The 20,000-nt window shown below is 45.5% G+C and overlaps 1 protein-coding gene across 11 annotated transcripts in view; it reads right to left on the bottom strand.

The window, feature by feature from the left end:
* The window catches only part of LOC112215282 (receptor-type tyrosine-protein phosphatase F), a 532,058-nt gene that overhangs the window by 44,597 nt on the left and 467,461 nt on the right, over positions 1 to 20,000 (bottom strand). For all 11 annotated transcript variants that reach the window (XM_042329120.1, XM_042329124.1, XM_042329125.1 and 8 more), the window contains 3 exons: positions 14,902 to 14,999; positions 2,141 to 2,264; positions 1,417 to 1,592 (listed from right to left, as the gene is read on the bottom strand). In XM_042329120.1, the coding sequence (XP_042185054.1) occupies positions 1,417 to 1,592; positions 2,141 to 2,264; positions 14,902 to 14,999 (398 nt within the window). The remainder of the gene's footprint in view (positions 1 to 1,416; positions 1,593 to 2,140; positions 2,265 to 14,901; positions 15,000 to 20,000) is intronic.

Genomic DNA, 20,000 nt, shown 5'->3' with positions numbered 1-20,000 from the left:
CATTGTGTCTCTCAGTTCAGACAGAGATCATTGTGTCTCTCAGTCCAGAGGATGTAAACAACAAGCCAGACACCTCTATCCTCCATCTCTGTTCCCACACTGCCACAAACAGACCCCCTCAGAGACACACGTCACCACACCCCCCTAGTGTTTGAGTGACTGAAGCCTCCTCTGTCAGACTCTGAGTCACACGGATGCTGTTCTATCTATCTGTTTTACATGTCCTCTGTCCTTTATTAACTCTGTCTGTTTTACATGTCCTCTATTATCTCTGGCTGTTTTACATGTCTTCTGTTCTCTATTATCTCTGTCTGTTTTACATGTCCTCTATTATCTCTGGCTGTTTTACATGTCTTCTGTTCTCTATTATCTCTGTCTGTTTTACATCTCCTCTGTCCTCTATTATCTCTGTCTGTTTTACATGTCCTCTGTTATCTCTGTCTCTCCTATCTTCTATCTGACATTCACCTCTACAGCCTCATTATCTGTCTCTGTCTGTTTTACATGTCCTCTGTTATCTCTGTCTCTCCTATTTTCTATCTGACATTCACCTCTACAGCCTCATTATCTGTCTCTGTCTGTTTTACATGTCCTCTGTTATCTCTGTCTCTCCTATCTTCTATCTGACATTCACCTCTACAGCCTCATTATCTGTCTCTGTCTGTTTTACATGTCCTCTGTTATCTCTGTCTCTCCTATTTTCTATCTGACATTCACCTCTACAGCCTCATTATCTGTCTCTGTCTGTTTTTACATGTCCTCTATTATCTCTGTCTGTTTTGCATGTCTTCTATTATCTCAGTCTGGAAGCATCTCTCTACTGCACAGGCACAGAACCGGAGTAATGTTCTTTCTACGGCATCACAACTGATGCAGGCCAGCAGGGTGGATGTCAGGACTGTGTCTGAGACAGGGTAGGGTATCTCTGTCACAGCTGATGCAGGCCAGCAGGGTGGATGTCAGGACTGTGTCTGAGACAGGGTAGGGTATCTCTGTCACAGCTGACTCATGGTAACAAAAAATAAAATCAGATGGCCTTAGAACTCTGATCCTAGAAGAGCAGAAGGGACGTTGTTGACTACAGGACTTGTCATGTGATCTGGGCCAGGTCAAGGTCAGGGTATTATATAGGAAGTTCAAGGAGTCAGAAAGAGCCTGCTCTGTCAACATTATGTAAAGCATGACAGTATGGGGAGGGGGGCTGTTAGGACTGACAGCGGTCCAAAGGCCTGAGGAGTGACTCATAGATCAGGTCTTCAAAGTAAGACAAACAATGGACAACAACAATAACAAGACAGCCATATTGCTATACTGTTACAGGAGTACAGCAAGAGGGACATCTCCTGGAAGTGATGGTCGTACCGTGAGACCTGCGGTGTGTACTACAGTACACGTGGCCAGAGTCATTGTACTCACACGTGACTTCTCCTCTAGTCGTGTCATCATGACGATAGTGTGAGCCCTCTGCTCCCACACCATCCTCCAGAAGTCACTGAGGGTCTCGGGAAGAGGGCCCTGCGTAGCGATGTAGGCATTCTGTTTCCTGTAGCCGTCTATGTAGTTGGCGTTGATGTAGTCACTACCAGGAACAGCTGAGAGAGAGAGAGGGCATGGAGGGAGGGGAGAGGGCATGGAGGGAGGGAGGGGAGAGGACATGGGGAGAGGGCATGGAGGGAAGGGAGAGGGCATTGAGGGAGGGGAGAGGGCATGGAGGGAGGGGGAGGGGGAGGGAAGGGAGAGGGCATGGAGGGAAGGGAGAGGGCATGGAGGGAGGGGAGAGGGCATGGAGGGAGGGGAGAGGGCATGGAGGGAGGGGAGAGGGCATGGAGGGAGGGGAGAGGGCATGGAGGGAGGGGAGAGGGCATGGAGGGAGGGGAGAGGGCATGGAGGGAGGGGAGAGGGCATGGAGGGAGGGGAGAGGGCATGAGATACAGAATAATTGAGATACCGTATTTCCAGAGAAGTTGAGGTGACTGAGTGGCTGTTGGAGCTTCAAACATTCATGATATACAGTGTGTACCTTTTACTACAGAGGTGAATGAAGGATGCCATGTTATACCGCTGTCAGAGTCTGACAGTGAGTGAATGGTGTCTGAAAAGTCTATTGAGAGGTTATAAACTAGGCTGAGGAGCTACTCACCATCAACAGACGTCAGGACGACTCTGGAGTGGTCGTATGAGATGACATTAGCATAGCGGTTCTTTGGTTTGTTCACCTCCATGTTGGAATTCTCCCAGGTGAACTGCTGGGCAGGATCTATGGACTGATGGAGAGAGGAGAGAGAGAGAGAGAGAGAGAGAGAGAGAGAGAGAGAGAGAGAGGGAGAGAGAGGGGAGAGAGGAGAGAGAGGAGAGAGAGAGGAGAGAGAGAGAGAGAGAGAGAGAGAGAGAGAGAGAGGGAGAGAGAGAGAGAGAGAGAGAGAGAGAGAGAGAGAGAGAGAGAGAGAGAGAGAGAGAGAGAGAGAGAGAGAGGAGAGAGAGAGAGAGAGAGAGAGGGAGAGAGAGAGGAGAGAACAGAGAGGAGAGAGGAAGGGAAAGAGGGAGGGAGGAAGAGAGAGCGTAAAGAAAGAGAGATTGAGATGACAGGGAGAGAGAGATGGAGATGGACAGAGAGAGAGAGATGGAGATGGACAGAGAGAGAGATAGAGAGAGAGAGAGAGATGGACAGAGAGAGAGATGGACAGAGAGAGAGAGAGATGGACAGAGAGAGAAAGAGAGAGATGGACAGAGAGGGAGAGAGAGAGAGAGAGATGGACAGAGAGAGAGAGAGAGATGGACAGAGAGAGAGAGAGAGAGAGAGAGATGGACAGAGAGATGGAGAGAGAAGAGAGAGATGGACAGAGAGAGATAGAGAGAGAGAGAGATGGACAGAGAGAGAGATGGACAGAGAGAGAAAGAGAGAGATGGACAGAGAGGGAGAGAGAGAGAGGTGGACAGAGAGAGAGAGAGAGAGAGAGATGAGAGAGAGAGAGAGAGATGGACAGAGAGGGAGAGAGAGAGAGGTGGACAGAGAGAGAGAGAGAGAGAGAGATGGACAGAGAGAGAGATGGAGAGAGAAAGAGAGAGATGGACAGAGAGAGAGATAGAGAGAGAGAGATGGACAGAGAGAGAGAGATGGACAGAGAGAGAGAGAGAGATGGACAGAGAGGGAGAGAGAGAGAGGTGGACAGAGAGAGAGAGAGAGAGAGAGAGAGAGAGATGGACAGAGAGAGAGAGAGAGATGGACAGAGAGAGAGAGAGAGAGAGAGAGAGAGAGAGAGATGGACAGAGAGAGAGATGGACAGAGAGAGAAAGAGAGAGATGGAGAGGGAGAGAGAGAGAGGTGGACAGAGAGGAGAGAGAGAGAGAGATGGACAGAGAGAGAGAGAGATGGACAGAGAGGAGAGAGAGAGAGAGAGAGATGGACAGAGAGAGAGAGAGAGAGAGAGAGAGGTGGAGAGAGAGAGAGAGAGGTGGACAGAGAGAGAGATGGACAGAGAGAGAGAGAGAGAGAGGTGGACAGAGAGAGAGAGAGAGAGAGAGAGATGGACAGAGAGAGAGATGGACAGAGAGAGATGGAGAGAGAGAGATGGACAGAGAGAGAGAGAGAGAGATGGACAGAGAGAGAGAGAGAGAGAGAGGGAAAGAGACATTAAGTTCTCAGGCTATCACAGAGGGTAGGTTATACATCACCAGGTATTCCAAGATAAATAAAGGCAGTCAAGCTACAGGCTCCTCAGCCACTCCCCCGGGGCGGCCATATTGAGTTACTACCGTTGCTGACTTCACAGTAAGTAAAAATACATTAATTAATTTTAAAAAACTTCTTTAACCTTCTCTCTCTCTCTTGCTGTCGCCCTCTTTCTCTATCTCTCTCCATCTACCCTTTCCTCCCACCCTCTATTGATGTCTGGGTGATACAGCGACAGCCTCCCCCCGCCACTCGATAATGTCACAACAGTCGCTCGTTGTTGTGCATTGATCCAACAGGCTCACACCGGCACCATGTCCATCAATCACCCAGCTGTTCACCTTCCCTCCGACTCCGGGTTAGGACTAACCTACTGCATCAGTCCATTAGTCTTACTACAAAGACCTGTCTATTACCTTCCCATAGTTGAATTACCAGTAAGGCCACTTCTGTTTAAGTGGCCCAGAGACATTACCACCACGAGGACTAATCTGTTACTCCCAAATCAAATTGAAGGAGGGTCTTTCTAGGATGTGGTTGCAAAATATTAGCGCAAAAAAAAAATGAAAAAAAAAGTGATACATATTTCATGTCAATCAGACCGAACAGGAGATTCTAATTGAGATTCTAATTGAGATTCTAATTGAGATTCTAAATGAGATTCTAATTGAGATTCTAAATGAGATTCTAAATGAGATTCTAATTGAGATTCTAATTGAGATTCTAAATGAGATTCTAATTGAGATGCTAATTGAGATTCTAATTGAGATTCTAAATGAGATTCTAATTGAGATTCTAAATGAGATTCTAATTGAGATTCTAATTGAGATTCTAAATGAGATTCTAAATGAGATTCTAAATGAGATTCTAATTGAGATTCTAAATGAGATTCTAATTGAGATGCTAATTGAGATTCTAATTGAGATTCTAAATGAGATTCTAAATGAGATTCTAAATGAGATTCTAATTGAGATTCTAAATGAGATTCTAAATGAGATTCTAATTGAGATTCTAATTGAGATTCTAAATGAGATTCTAATTGAGATTCTAAATAAGATTCTAAATGAGATTCTAAATGAGATTCTAATTGAGATTCTAAATGAGATTCTAATTGAGATTCTAAATGAGATTCTAATTGAGATTCTAAATGAGATTCTAATTGAGATTCTAATTGAGATTCTAAATGAGATTCTAATTGAGATTCTAATTGAGATTCTAATTGAGATTCTAAATGAGATTCTAATTGAGATTCTAATTGAGATTCTAAATGAGATTCTAATTGAGATTCTAATTGAGATTCTAATTTAGATAGTTCATCCAAGCTGTATCACAACCGGCCCTGATTGGGAGTCCCATAGGGCAGCGCACAATTGGCCCCAGCGTCGTCCAGGGTTAGGGCCGGGGTAGGCCGTCATTGTAAATAAGAATTTGTCTTATTTGACTTGCCTAGTTAAATAAAGGTTTAATAAAATACAATTTAAATTCAGGAATTAATAATACTATTCTGGGAATAGTAGAAGGTGCAAGCTGATTGGACACCGTAGAAGTGTTTCTGACAGAATCAGGATATGGGTCTTTCTATAAATCTAGAATCAGGATATGTGTCTTCCTATAAATCTAGAATCAGGAAACGGGTCTTTCTATAAATCTAGAATCAGGATATGGGTCTGTCTATAAATCTAGAATCAGGATATGGGTCTTCCTATAAATCTAGAATCAGGATATGGGTCTTTCTATAAATACAGAATCAGGATATGGGTCTTCCTATAAATATAGAATCAGGATATGGGTATTTCTATAAATAAAGAATCAGGATATGGGTGTTTCTATAAATAAAGAATCAGGATATGGGTCTTTCAATAAATCTAGAATCAGGATATGGGTCTTTCTATATATCTGGAATCAGGATATGGGTCTTTCTATAAATCTAGAATCAGGATATGGGTGTTTCTATAAATAAAGAATCCAGATATGGGTCTTTCTATAAATCTAGAATCAGGATATGGGTCTTTCTATAAATCTAGAATCAGGATATCGGTTTTTCTATAAATCTAGAATCAGGATACGGGTCTTCCTATAAATCTAGAATCAGGATATGGGTCTTCCTATAAATATAGAATCAGGATATGGGTGTTTCTATAAATAAAGAATAAGGATATGGGTGTTTCTATTCATAAAGAATCAGGATATGGGTGTTTCTATAAATAAAGAATAAGGATATGGGTGTTTCTATAAATAACGAATCAGGATATGGGTGTTTCTATAAATAAAGAATCAGGATATGGGTGTTTCTATAAATAACGAATCAGGATATGGGTGTTTCTATAAATAAAGAATAAGGATATGGGTGTTTCTATTCATAAAGAATCAGGATATGGGTGTTTCTATAAATAAAGAATAAGGATATGGGTGTTTCTATAAATAACGAATCAGGATATGGGTGTTTCTATAAATAAAGAATCAGGATATGGGTGTTTCTATAAATAAAGAGGCCAATGTGTGACATTGAGACCAACATTTCAAAATGATTTGAAACCAAAAATAACAATTATTTTCAATGCAGTTCCACATGTGTACTTAGAGGAAAATATGCAAATTGACCGATAACTCCACCTATACAACACAGGTCTAGGACTATACATCCTTTACAACAACACAGGTCTAGGACTATACATCCTATACAACAACACAGGTCTAGGACTATACATCCTATACAACAACACAGGTCTAGGACTATACATCCTATACAACAACACAGGTCTAGGACTATACATCCTATACAACAACACAGGTCTAGGACTATACATCCTATACAACAACACAGGCCTAGGACTATACATCCTATACAACAGGACTATACATCCTATACATCAACACAGTTCTAGGACTACACAACCTATACAACAACACAGGTCTAGGACTATACATCCTATACAACAACACAGGTCTAGGACTATACAACCTATACAACAACACGGGTCTAGGACTATACATTGACTCTGTACCGGTACCCCCTGTATATAGCCTCCACATTGACTCTGTACCGGTACCCCCTGTTTATAGCCTCCACATTGACTCTGTACCGGTACCCCCTGTTTATAGCCTCCGCATTGACTCTGTACCGGTACCCCCTGTATATAGCCTCCACATTGACTCTGTACCGGTACCCCCTGTTTATAGCCTCCACATTGACTCTGTACCATAAAACCCTGTATATAGCCTCCACATTGACTCTGTACCGGTACCCCCTGTATATAGCCTCCACATTGACTCTGTACCGGTACCCCCTGTTTATAGCCTCCGCATTGACTCTGTACCGGTACCCCCTGTATATAGCCTCCACATTGACTCTGTACCGGTACCCCCTGTATATAGCCTCCACATTGACTCTGTACCGGTACCCCCTGTATATAACTTCCACATTGACTCCGTACCGTAATATCCTGTATATAGCCTCCACATTGACTCTGTACCGTAATACCCTCTATATAGCCTCCACATTGACTCTGTACCAGTACCCCCTGTATATACCCTCCACATTGACTCTGTACCGTAATACCCTGTATATAGCCTCCACATTGACTCTGTACCGTAATATCCTGTATATAGCCTCCACATTGACTCTGTACCAGTACCCCCTGTATATAGCCTCCACATTGACTCTGTACCGGTACCCCCTGTATATAGCCTCCACATTGACTCTGTACGGGTACCCCCTGTATATAGCCTCCACATTGACTCAGGACCGTAACACCCTGTATATAGCCTCCACATTGACTCTGTACCTTAACACCCTGTATATAGCCTCCACATTGACTCTGTACCATAACACCCTGTATATAGCCTCCCACACTCTGACTGTACCATAACACCCTGTATATAGCCTCCACATTGACTCTGTACCGTAACACCCTGTATGTAGCCTCCACATTGACTCTGTACCGTAATACCCTGTATATAGCCTCCACATTGACTCTGTACCGTAACACCCTGTATATAGGCCCCACATTGACTCTGTACCGTAACACCCTGTATATAGGCCCCACATTGACTCTGTACCGTAACACCTTGTATATAGGCCCCACATTGACTCTGTACCGTAACACCCTGTATATAGCCTCCACATTGACTCTGTACCGGTACCCCCTGTATATAGCCTCCACATTGACTCTGTACCTTAATACCCTGTATATAGCCTCCACATTGACTCTGTACCAGTACCCCCTGTATATAGCCTCCACATTGACTCTGTACCGTAATACCCTGTATATAGCCTCCACCTTGACTCTGTACCGGTACCCCCTGTATATAGCCTCCACATTGACTCAGTACCGTAACACCCTGTATATAGCCTCCACATTGACTCTGTACCGTAACACCCTGTATATAGCCTCCACATTGACTCTGTACCGGTACCCCCTGTATATAGCCTCCATATTGACTCTGTACCATAACACCCTGTATATAGCCTCCACACGGACTCTGTACCGTAACACCCTGTATGTAGCCTCCACATTGACTCTGTACCGTAATACCCTGTATATAGCCTCCACATTGACTCTGTACCGTAACACCCTGTATATAGGCCCCACATTGACTCTGTACCGTAACACCCTGTATATAGGCCCCACATTGACTCTGTACCGTAACACCTTGTATATAGGCCCCACATTGACTCTGTACCGTAACACCCTGTATATAGCCTCCACACTGACTCTGTACAGTAACACCCTGTATATAGCCTCCACACTGACTCTGTACCGTAATACCCTGTATATAGCCTCCACACTGACTCTGTACCGTAACACCCTGTATATAGCCTCCACATTGACTCTGTACCGGTACCCCCTGTATATAGCCTCCACATTGACTCTGTACCTTAATACCCTGTATATAGCCTCCACATTGACTCTGTACCAATACCCCCTGTATATAGCCTCCACATTGACTCTGTACCGTAATACCCTGTATATAGCCTCCACCTTGACTCTGTACCGGTACCCCCTGTATATAGCCTCCACATTGACTCTGTACCCGTAATACCCTGTATATAGCCTCCACATTGACTCTGTACCGTAACACCCTGTATATAGGCCCCACATTGACTCTGTACCGTAACACCCTGTATATAGCCTCCACACTGACTCTGTACCGTAATACCCTGTATATAACCTCCACATTGACTCTGTACCGTAACACCCTGTATATAGTCTCCACATTGACTCTGTACCGTAATACCCTGTATATAACCTCCACATTGACTCTGTACCGGTACCCCCTGTATATAGCCTCCATATTGGCTCTGTACCATAACACCCTGTATATAGCCTCCACACTGACTCTGTACCGTAACACCCTGTATATAGCCTCCACATTGACTCTGTACCGGTACCCCCTGTATATAGCCTCCACATTGACTCTGTACCAGTACCCCTGTATATAGCCTCCACATTGACTCTGTACCGTAATACCCTGTATATAGCCTCCACATTGACTCTGTACCGTAACACCCTGTATATAGCCTCCACACTGACTCTGTACCGTAACACCCTGTATATAGGCCCCACATTGACTCTGTACCGTAACACCCTGTATATAGCCTCCACACTGACTCTGTACCGTAATACCCTGTATATAACCTCCAAATTGACTCTGTACCGGTACCCCCTGTATATAGCCTCCACATTGACTCTGTACCGTAACACCCTGTATATAGCCTCCACACTGACTCTGTACCGTAACACCCTGTATATAGGCCCCACATTGACTCTGTACCGTAACACCCTGTATATAGCCTCCACACTGACTCTGTACCGTAACACCCTGTATATAGGCCCCACATTGACTCTCTACCGTAACACCCTGTATATAGGCCCCACATTGACTCTGTACCGTAACACCTTGTATATAGGCCCCACATTGACTCTGTACCGTAACACCCTGTATATAGCCTCCACACTGACTCTGTACCGTAATACCCTGTATATAACCTCCACATTGACTGTGTACCGTAACACCCTGTATATAGCCTCCACACTGACTCTGTACCGTAATACCCTGTATATAACCTCCACATTGACTCTGTACCATAACACCCTGCATATAGTCTCCACATTGACTCTGTACCGTAATACCCTGTATATAACCTCCACATTGACTCTGTACCGTAACACTCTGTATATAGCCTCCACACTGACTCTGTACCGTAATACCCTGTATATAACCTCCACATTGACTCTGTACCAGTACCCCCTGTATATAGCCTCCACATTGACTCTGTACCGTAATACCCTGTATATAACCTCCACATTGACTCTGTACCAGTACCCCCTGTATATAGCCTCCACATTGACTCTGTACCAGTACCCCTTGTTTATAGCCTCCACATTGACTCTGTACCAGTACCCCCTGTATATAGCCTCCACATTGACTCTGTACCGGTACCCCTTGTATATAGCCTCCACACTGACTCTGTACCGGTACCCCCTGTATATAGCCTCCACATTGACTCAGTACCGTAACACCCTGTATATAGCCTCCACATTGACTCTGTACCGTAATACCCTGTATATAACCTCCACATTGACTCTGTACCGTAACACCCTGTATATAGCCTCCACACTGACTCTGTACCGTAATACCCTGTATATAACCTCCACACTGACTCTGTACTAGTACCCCCTGTATATAGCCTCCACATTGACTCTGTACCGTAACACCCTGTATATAGCCTCCACACTGACTCTGTACCGTAATACCCTGTATATAACCTCCTCATTGACTCAGTACCATAACACCCTGTATATAGCCTCCACATTGACTCTGTACCGTAATACCCTGTATACAACCTCCACATTGACTCTGTACCGTAATACCCTGTATATAACCTCCACATTGACTCTGTACCGTAATACCCTGTATATAGCTTCCACATTGTTATTTTATTGTTGCTCTCTTTTGTTCTTTTTATCTTTTAATTGAGTTAATTTAGTAAAAAAATTCTTAACTCAAATTTTTCTTAAAACTGTATTGTTGGTTAAGGGCTTGTAAGTAAGCATTTCAAGGTAAGGCCTACACCTGTTGTATTCGGCACGTGACAAAAAGCAGGCATGCCTACCGGTAAATAAAGCCTGACTAATCAGCCTAAAACACAAACAGGTGAAACCAATAAACAGAAAAGATCAGTGGCAGCTAGTAGGCCGGTGACGACGAGCGCCACCGGAACAGGAAGGGGAGCCACCTTCGGTAGGAGTCGTGACATAATGTGTATACTGTAATACTCTGTCTCCTCCCATTCTAATGCGTATACTGTAATACTCTGTCTCCTCCCATTCTAATGTGTATACTGAAATACTCTGTCTCCTCCCATTCTAATGTGTATACTGAAATACTCTGTCTCCTCCCATTCTAATGTGTATACTGTAATACTCTGTCTCCTCCCATTCTAATGCTTTTGTTCTTTATACTGTAAAGTTACTCTGTCTCCTCCCATTCTAATGCGTATACTGTAATACTCTGTCTCCTCCCATTCTAATGTGTATACTGAAATACTCTGTCTCCTCCCATTCTAATGCGTATACTGTAATACTCTGTCTCCTCCCATTCTAATGTGTATACTGTAATACTCTGTCTCCTCCCATTCTAATGTGTATACTGAAATACTCTGTCTCCTCCCATTCTAATGTGTATACTGAAATACTCTGTCTCCTCCCATTCTAATGTGTATACTGAAATACTCTGTCTCCTCCCATTCTAATGCGTATACTGAAATACTCTGTCTCCTCCCATTCTAATGCGTATACGGAAATATAACAAAGTGAGTCTGTTACGGAGTTGAGGTGTAAACAGCCCGGGAGTGAGAGATGATTTACATGGAATCACTGACGAGCACCACAACACAGCCAGCTTGTCTGTCAGCCGCCTACCTGCCTGTTCGTTAAGGAACATTTTCCCTTTGCAGTCAAAACATGTCACGGACGTTCAACACGTTTTGAGAAAACAGCGGAGAGCGGGCATGCTAGACGGACAACTTGTTGTAAACAAGAGAGACAGCGCCAAGCCAGTACAACTCTCTCTGACACCCTGAAGAGGAGAGGAGGGAGGAGGAGAGAGAAGGAGAGGAGAGGGAGGAGAGGTGAGGGGAGGAGAGGGGAGGAGAGAGAAGGAGAGGAGGAAAGAGAAGGAGAGGAGGAGGAGAAGGAGGAGGAGGAGAAGGAGAGGAGAGAGGGAGGAGAGGTGAGGGGAGGAGAGGAGGGAGGGAGGAAGGGAAGGAGAGGAGAGGGAGGGGGGGGAGAGAGAAGGAGAGGAGAGGAGGAGAGAGAAGGAGAGGAGGGGGAGGAGAGAGAAGGAAGGGAGGAGAGGTGAGGGGAGGAGAGAGAAGGAGAGGAGAGGAGGAGAAGGAGAGGAGGAGAGAGAAGGAGAGGAGAGGTGAGGAGGAGAGAGAAGGTGAGGAGTAGAGGAGAGGAGAGGAGGGGAGAGAAGGAGAGGAGAGGTGAGGAGGAGAGGAGAAGAGAGGAGGAGAGCATTCGATGTAGATAATGATAGAACTATAAGTGCAGGCTAGACGGCAGGAGATCTCTTCCACAGGGAGAAAACAGCCTGTCTGGCTGAGATGGAGTCTGTGCAGATACACTTTATGATTGACATACTATGCTCATTATAGCAAGAGTACCGTACACTGTCTGAAGCAAGCATCAGCCTGCCAATCATCCCTACAGTCCTATACTACTATACCGAGGAATCAGCCAGTTACAACTATAGACAGACAGACATTCTCTATATTGGGCTCCCGAGTGGCGCAGCAGTCTAAGGCACTACATCTCAGTGCTAGAGGCGTCACTAAAGTCCCTGTATCACATCCGGCCGTGATTGGGAGTCCCACAGGGCGGCGCACAATTGGCGCCAGCATCGTCCGGGTTTGGCCGTCGTATGGCTGTCGTATGGCCGTCGTATGGCTGTCGTATGTATGGCTGTCGTATGGCTGTATGGCTGTCGTATGTATGGGCTGTCGTATGGCCGTATGGCTGTCGTATGGCTGTCGTATGGCCGTCGTATGGCCGTCGTATGGCCGTCGTATGGCCGGCCGACGTATGGGACCGACGTATGGCCGTCGTATGGCCGTATGGCCGACGTTGGCCGTCGTATGGCCGACGTTTGGCGACGTATGGCCGACGTTTGGCCGTCGTTGTAAAATACGAATTTCTTCCTAACTGACTTGCCTAGTTAAATAAAAAAATCCTGTCACCAAGAGATATCCATTCCTCTAAGAATACAAACTAGAATTGTGTTGTTGATGAATGTTAGGAGGAGAGTTAGCCTAACTTTGTGCATGTAGGATTCTGAGCCAACACAACCTATACTACCCAGGATCAGCCAGTCTAAACCATCTAGACTGACCCTGTATGGAGTGGGTTATCATTCAGTCTAAACCATCTAGACTGACCCTGTATGGAGTGGTTATCATTCAGTCTAAACCATCTAGACTGACCCTGTATGGAGTGGGTTATCATTCAGTCTAAACCATCTAGACTGACCCTGTATGGAGTGGGTTATCATTCAGTCTAAACCATCTAGACTGACCCTGTATGGAGTGGGTTATCATTCAGTCTAAACCATCTAGACTGACCCTGTATGGAGTGGGTTATCATTCAGTCTAAACCATCTAGACTGACCCTGTATGGAGTGGGTTATCATTCAGTCTAAACCATCTAGACTGACCCTGTATGAGGTGTACTAATGATGTAGTGCACTAATGATGTAGTGTACTAATGATATAGTGTACTAATGATGTAGTGCACTAATGATGTAGCGTACTAATGATGTAGTGCACTAATGATGTAGTGTACTAATGATGTAGTGCACTAATGATGTAGTGCACTAATGATGTAGTGTACTAATGATGTAGTGCACTAATGATGTAGTGCACTAATGATGTAGTGTACTAATGATATAGTGTACTAATGTTGTAGTGCACTAATGATATAGTGTACTAATGATGTGTACTAATGATGTAGTGTACTAATGAATGATAATGATGTAGTGCACTAATGATGTAGTGTACTAATGATGTAGTGCACTAATGATGTAGTGCACTAATGATGTAGTGTACTAATGATATAGTGTACTAATGTTGTAGTGCACTAATGATATAGTGTACTAATGATGTAGTGTACTAATGATATAGTGTACTAATGTTGTAGTGCAGTAATGATATAGTGTACTAATGATGTAGTGTACTAATGATGTAGTGTCCGTTTGTCTCTAGAAGATTCTCCCATGCATGATGAGAGAACCGGGCCGGCAGACAGCACCGGGACAGGAACAGCCAGGGCCTATCCAGACTATGTACCCAGGGGGAGGGAAGTACACAGCGGGAACAGCCAGGGCCTATCCAGACTATGTACCCAGGGGGAGGGAAGTACACAGCGGGAACAGCCAGGGCCTATCCAGACTATGTACCCAGGGGGAGGGAAGTACACAGCGGGAACAGCCAGGGCCTATCCAGACTATGTACCCAGTGGGAGAGTAGTACACAGCGGGAACAGCCGGCGAACGTGACAAACCGGCCGAGTGGCGCCACGCTGTCTCCCATGGCACTGCCGTGGACGCGTGGGCACACACACACACGCGCCATCTGTGCCACAAGGGAGGGGGTCTTCCCTGACTAGAGGAACATAGGGGACAGACATGACTGACTTGAGGCTGCCTCCCAAAATGGCACCCATTCCTTATATAGTGCACTACTTGGGGAATAGGGTGTTATTTGTGACGGAATATCTTCCCTTCTTTCCCTCTCCGTTCCCCTGTCTCTATCCCAGTCCCTCTCTATCCCAGTCCCTCTCTATCCCAGTCCCTCTCTATCCCAGTCCCTCTCTATCCCAGTCCCTCTCTATCCCAGTCCCTCTCTATCCCAGTCCCTCTCTATCCCAGTCCCTCCCTATCCCAGTCCCTCTCTATCCCAGTCCCTCTCTGTTCCTCTGTCTCCATATAGGCTTACCTTTCTGAAAAATAGGCCACTTTAAATGCAAATGTCTAAATCCCCTCTTTTTATTTGGAAGCGGGAGTCACTGACGACCGATAATCCCCGAGTGTCACAGGAGAGACTGACATTCTTCTGAGAGAGGACACACTCTAGCGTTGAGGTGAACGAGTAGCTCACAGCCTGTGGGGCTATTATGAGAAACCGTTACAGACAGCTGAACTGGTGTCCAAGGCTAAGGCGGCAATCTTACCTCGTACTCCTGCGAGAAGCGCAGGCCATCGTTGGCCTTTAGCCTGTCTATGTGGTCCGCCAGATCACACACAGTGATGGGAGGGTGCTCTCTCATTCCTGATGAGACAGGAGAGGAAGAGGGGGAGGAAAAAGAGAGAGAGAGAGAGCGAGAGAGAGAGAGAGAAGAGTTAGACACTGCTGTGAGCAAACGTTACCATACAAACACATACTGGTTCAACCACAGGGATAGATGACACTGGGAGAGACCATGGGAGTGCATCGTGTTCGACAATGCATGAAGACAGACACAGAGAGAGAGAGAGAGAGAGAGAGACAGAGAGAGAGAGAGGGCTGGTTAGAGAGAGAGACAGAGAGAGAGAGAGAGAGAGAGAGAGAAAAGGAGAGAGAGAAAAGAGAGAGAGAGAGAGAGAGAAGAGAGAGAGAGAAAAGGCTGAGAGAGAGAGAGAGAGAGAGAGAGAGAAAGAGAGAGAGAGAGGGCTGGAGAGACAGAGAGAGAGAGAGAGAGAGAGAGAGAGAGAGAGCTGAGAGAGAGAGAGAGAGAGAGAGAGAGAGAGAGAAGAGAAAAGGCTGAGCGAGAGAGCTGAGAGCTGACACAGGTCTGTGACGTCGTCGTGCTGGGTGGAGCAGAGAAAGGCGTGGCCGTGAGGCAGTGATAACATCACATCATGAGTGACTGGACTGAGCATGCTCCATGTGGAAACAGACATGTCCCTGACCTCACAAAACTACTGTAAGTTGGTGACAACAGACACATCCCTGACCTCACAAAACTACTGTAAGTTAGTGACAGTAGACACGTCCCTGACCTCACAAAACTACTGTAAGTTAGTGACAGTAGACACGTCCCTGACCTCAGAAAACTACTGTAAGTTGGTGACAACAGACACATCCCTGACCTCAGAAAACTACTGTAAGTTGGTGACAGCAGACAAGTCCCTGACCTTACAAAACTACTGTAAGTTGGTGACAACCGACACGTTCCTGACCTCACAAAACTACTGTAAATTGGTGACAACAGACACATCCCTGACCTCACAAAACTACTGTAAATTGGTGACAACAGACACATCCATGACCTCGCAAAACTACTGTAAGTTGGTGACAGCAGACACGTCCCTGTGCACTACTTCTGGCCAGAGCACAGCTTATTCCCTATTTTGGTCAAAAGTTGTTGAAGATATGAAAAATCAGTAGACCGGTGGGATCCAGACAGAAAACAGCCAGAAGTCTCACCACATCAGTCACACTGTCACTTCACCACAGCTTTAAACTCCCCGTCGGTCACCAGCAAACTTATTTCCACTTCCCACAATAGATGTCCTTACAGTGGTGGCAGGGTATAATCCTAGTGAGGGAGATGGGACACACACACACACACACCCTGAAAACACCCCCATGGCGCTCTAGGGATTCGTCCCAAATGGCACCCTATTCCCATTCTAGTGCACTACTTTTGACCAGAGCCCTATGGGGGGAATATAGTGAATAGGGTGCCATTGGTGACGCAGCACCCTTCGATTCCTCATTCTGGGCTATTGGATGATTTATGGCTAATCTACCGACACAAATTCCCCGCTCCTCTGAACTTGGCAAGGCTCCCTTTGCACTTAAATGGATTTCTGAAAACTTGCCTGATGCGTCACACATTCCAACTGAAAAGGACACACGTAGTCGCCCGAGAGACGCGCAAAACATCAGAACGTGCCCTAAATCACACTGCTGTGAGGAGACTACCTATACACACTGCTGTGAGGAGACTACCTATACACACTGCTGTGAGGAGACTACCTATACACACTGCCGCGAGGAGACTACCTATACACACTGCTGTGAGGAGACTACCTATACATACTGCTGTGAGCACATGCTATCTTAAATACACATGCTATCTTAAATTCACATGCTATCTTAAATTCACATTCTATCTTAAATTCACATGCTATCTTAAATACACATGCTATCTTAAATTCACATGCCATCTTAAATACACATGCCATCTTAAATACACATGCAATCTTAAATTCACATGCTATCTTAAATTCACATGCTATCTTAAATTCACATGCTATCTTAAATACACATGCTATCTTAAATTCACATGCCATCTTAAATACACATGCCATCTTAAATACACATGCAATCTTAAATACACATGCTATATTAAATACACATGCAATCTTAAATACACATGCTATATTAAATACACATGCTATATTAAATTCACATGCTATATTAAATTCACATGCTATATTAAATTCACATGCTATATTAAATACACATGCCATCTTAAATACACATGCTATATTAAATACACATGCTATATTAAATACACAGACTGTATATACCGGTTCAAAGAAGATTACTTTATTGTCCATTGTCACTGACACTGAAGTGAGTATTTTCCGTAACACTTACTCTGTTCAAGATAAATAGTACAGTACAGTAATACCGTAAATCAACTATACATTGTTAAAAGGTCTGCCTACCAGTATGTTACATTTTAACTCATTAGGGCTAAGCTAAAGTTGTTTCTTATAGCCACAACACTGAGCCCTAATGGGTGCTACCATAGACATAACACTGAGCCCTAACGGGTGCTACCATAGACATAACACTGAGCCCTAATGGGTGCTACCATAGACATAACACTGAGCCCTAATGGGTGCTACCATAGACATAACACTGAGCCCTGATGGGTGCTACCATAGACATAACACTGAACCCTAATGGGCACTAACAGACACTGAACCCTCATGGGGGCTACCATAGCTGCAACACTGGATCCTAATGGGTGCTACCATAGCTGCAACACTGAACCCTCGTGGGTGCTACCATAGCTGCAACACTGAACCCTGATGGGTGCTACCATAGCTGCAACACTGAATCCTAATGGGTGCTACCATAGCTGCAACACTGAATGGGTGCTACCATAGCTGCAACACTGAATCCTAATGGATGCTACCATAGCTGCAACACTGAACCCTCGTGGGTGCTACCATAGCTGCAACACTGAACCCTGATGGGCTAACATAGACTGCTTCCCCTGGCCTTCCATACCCCAGAAGAACATGGCACCATTTAGACTCATGTAACACCAGGGAGCCCTGAGACGGGGCTCCACAGCACCTTAGCATGAGGCGGGGCTCCACAGCACCTTAGCATGAGGCGGGGCTCCACAGCACCTTAGCATGAGGCGGGGCTCCACAGCACCATAGCATGAGACGGGGCTCCACAGCACCATAGCATGAGGCGGGGCTCCACAGCACCTGAGCATGAGACGGGGCTACCACAGCACCTGAGCATGAGGATGGGGCTACCACAGCACCTTAGCATGAGGCGGGGCTCCACAGCACCTTAGCATGAGGCGGGGCTCCACAGCACCTTAGCATGAGGCGGGGCTCCACAGCACCTGAGCATGAGGCGGGGCTACCACAGCACCTGAGCATGAGGGGGGCTCCACAGCACCTAAGCATGAGCATGAGGCGGGGCTCCACAGCACCTTAGCATGAGGGGGGCTACCACAGCATAGCATGAGGCGGGGCTCCACAGCACTGAAGCATGAGGCGGGGCTCCACAGCACCTAGCAAGAGGGGGGCTCCACAGCACCTTAGCATGAGGCAACACTGCACCTTAGCAAGAGGCGGGGCTCCACAGCACCTTAGCATGAGGCTTGGGGCTCCACAGCACCTTAGCATGAGGCGGGGCTGCAGGACCAGCATGAGGCTGGGGCTCCACAGGACCTTAGCATGAGGTGCTACCACAGGACCTTAGCATGAGGCGGGGCTACCACAGCAAGCATGAGGCGGGGCTCCACAGGAAGCATGAGGCGGGGCTCCACAGGACCAAGCATGAGGCGGAGCCCACAGGACCTTAGCAAGAGGCGGGGCTCCACAGGACCTTAGCATGAGGCGGGGCTCCACAGCACCTTAGCATGAGGCGGGGCTCCACAGGACCTTAGCATGAGGCGGGGCTCCACAGGACCTTAGCATGAGGCGGGGCTCCACAGGACCTTAGCATGAGGCGGGGCTCCACAGGACCTTAGCATGAGGCGGGGCTCCACAGGACCTTAGCATGAGGCGGGGGTGTGTGATTGTACGATGGAGTGTGTTTTGTGGAAGTCAGTTATTTTATGGCCATGTTATCACTTAAGCGGAGAGCACATTAACATCTATGTACGTTAACATCTACACTAGTTAACATCTATGCTAGTTAACATCTATGCTAGTTAACATATATGCAAGTTAAGATATATGCTAGCTAACATCTATGCTAGTTAACATCTATGCAAGTTAAGATATATGCTAGTTAAGAGCTATGCGAGTTAAGAGCTATGCAAGTAAATATATATGCAAGTTAAGATACATGCTGGTTAACATCTATGCAAGTTAAGAGCTATGCTAGTTAAGAGCTATGCAAGTTAAAATATATGCTAGTTAAGAGCTATGCTAGTTAACATCTATGCAAGTTAAGATATAAAAAGTTAACATCTACGCAAGTTAAGATATAAAAAGTTAAGAGCTATGCTAGTAAAGATATATGCTAGTTAAAAGTATGCTAGTTAACATCTATGCAAGTTAACATATATGCTAGTTAACATCTATGCTAGTTAACATATCTGCTAGTTAACATCTATGCAAGTTAAGATATATGCTAGTTAACATCTATGTGCGTTAAGAGCTATGCTAGTTAAGCTAGCTATGCTAGTTAAGAGCTATACTAGTTAACATCTATGCTAGTTAAGATCTATGCAAGTTAAGAGCTATGCTAGTAAAAATATATGCAAGTTATGATATATGCTAGTTAACATCTATGCTAGTTAACATCTATGCTAGTTAACATCTATGCCAGTGAAGATCTATGCTAGTTAACATATATGCTCGTTAACATCTATGCTAGTTAAGAGCTATGCTAGTTAAGAGCTATACTAGTTAACATCTATATATGCTATATGCGAGAGGGTCATCTACAAGTCCATGCTAGGTAAAGCTCCGCCTTATCTCAGTTCACTGGTCACGATGGCAACACCCATCCGTAGCACGCGCTCCAGCAGGTGTATCTCACTGATCATCCCTAAAGCCAACACCTCATTTGGCCGCC

Source organism: Oncorhynchus tshawytscha, linkage group LG10 (genome assembly GCF_018296145.1).
Source record: "Oncorhynchus tshawytscha isolate Ot180627B linkage group LG10, Otsh_v2.0, whole genome shotgun sequence".
Taxonomy (NCBI): domain Eukaryota; kingdom Metazoa; phylum Chordata; class Actinopteri; order Salmoniformes; family Salmonidae; genus Oncorhynchus; species Oncorhynchus tshawytscha.
This window is presented reverse-complemented; position numbering and strand designations above follow the sequence as displayed.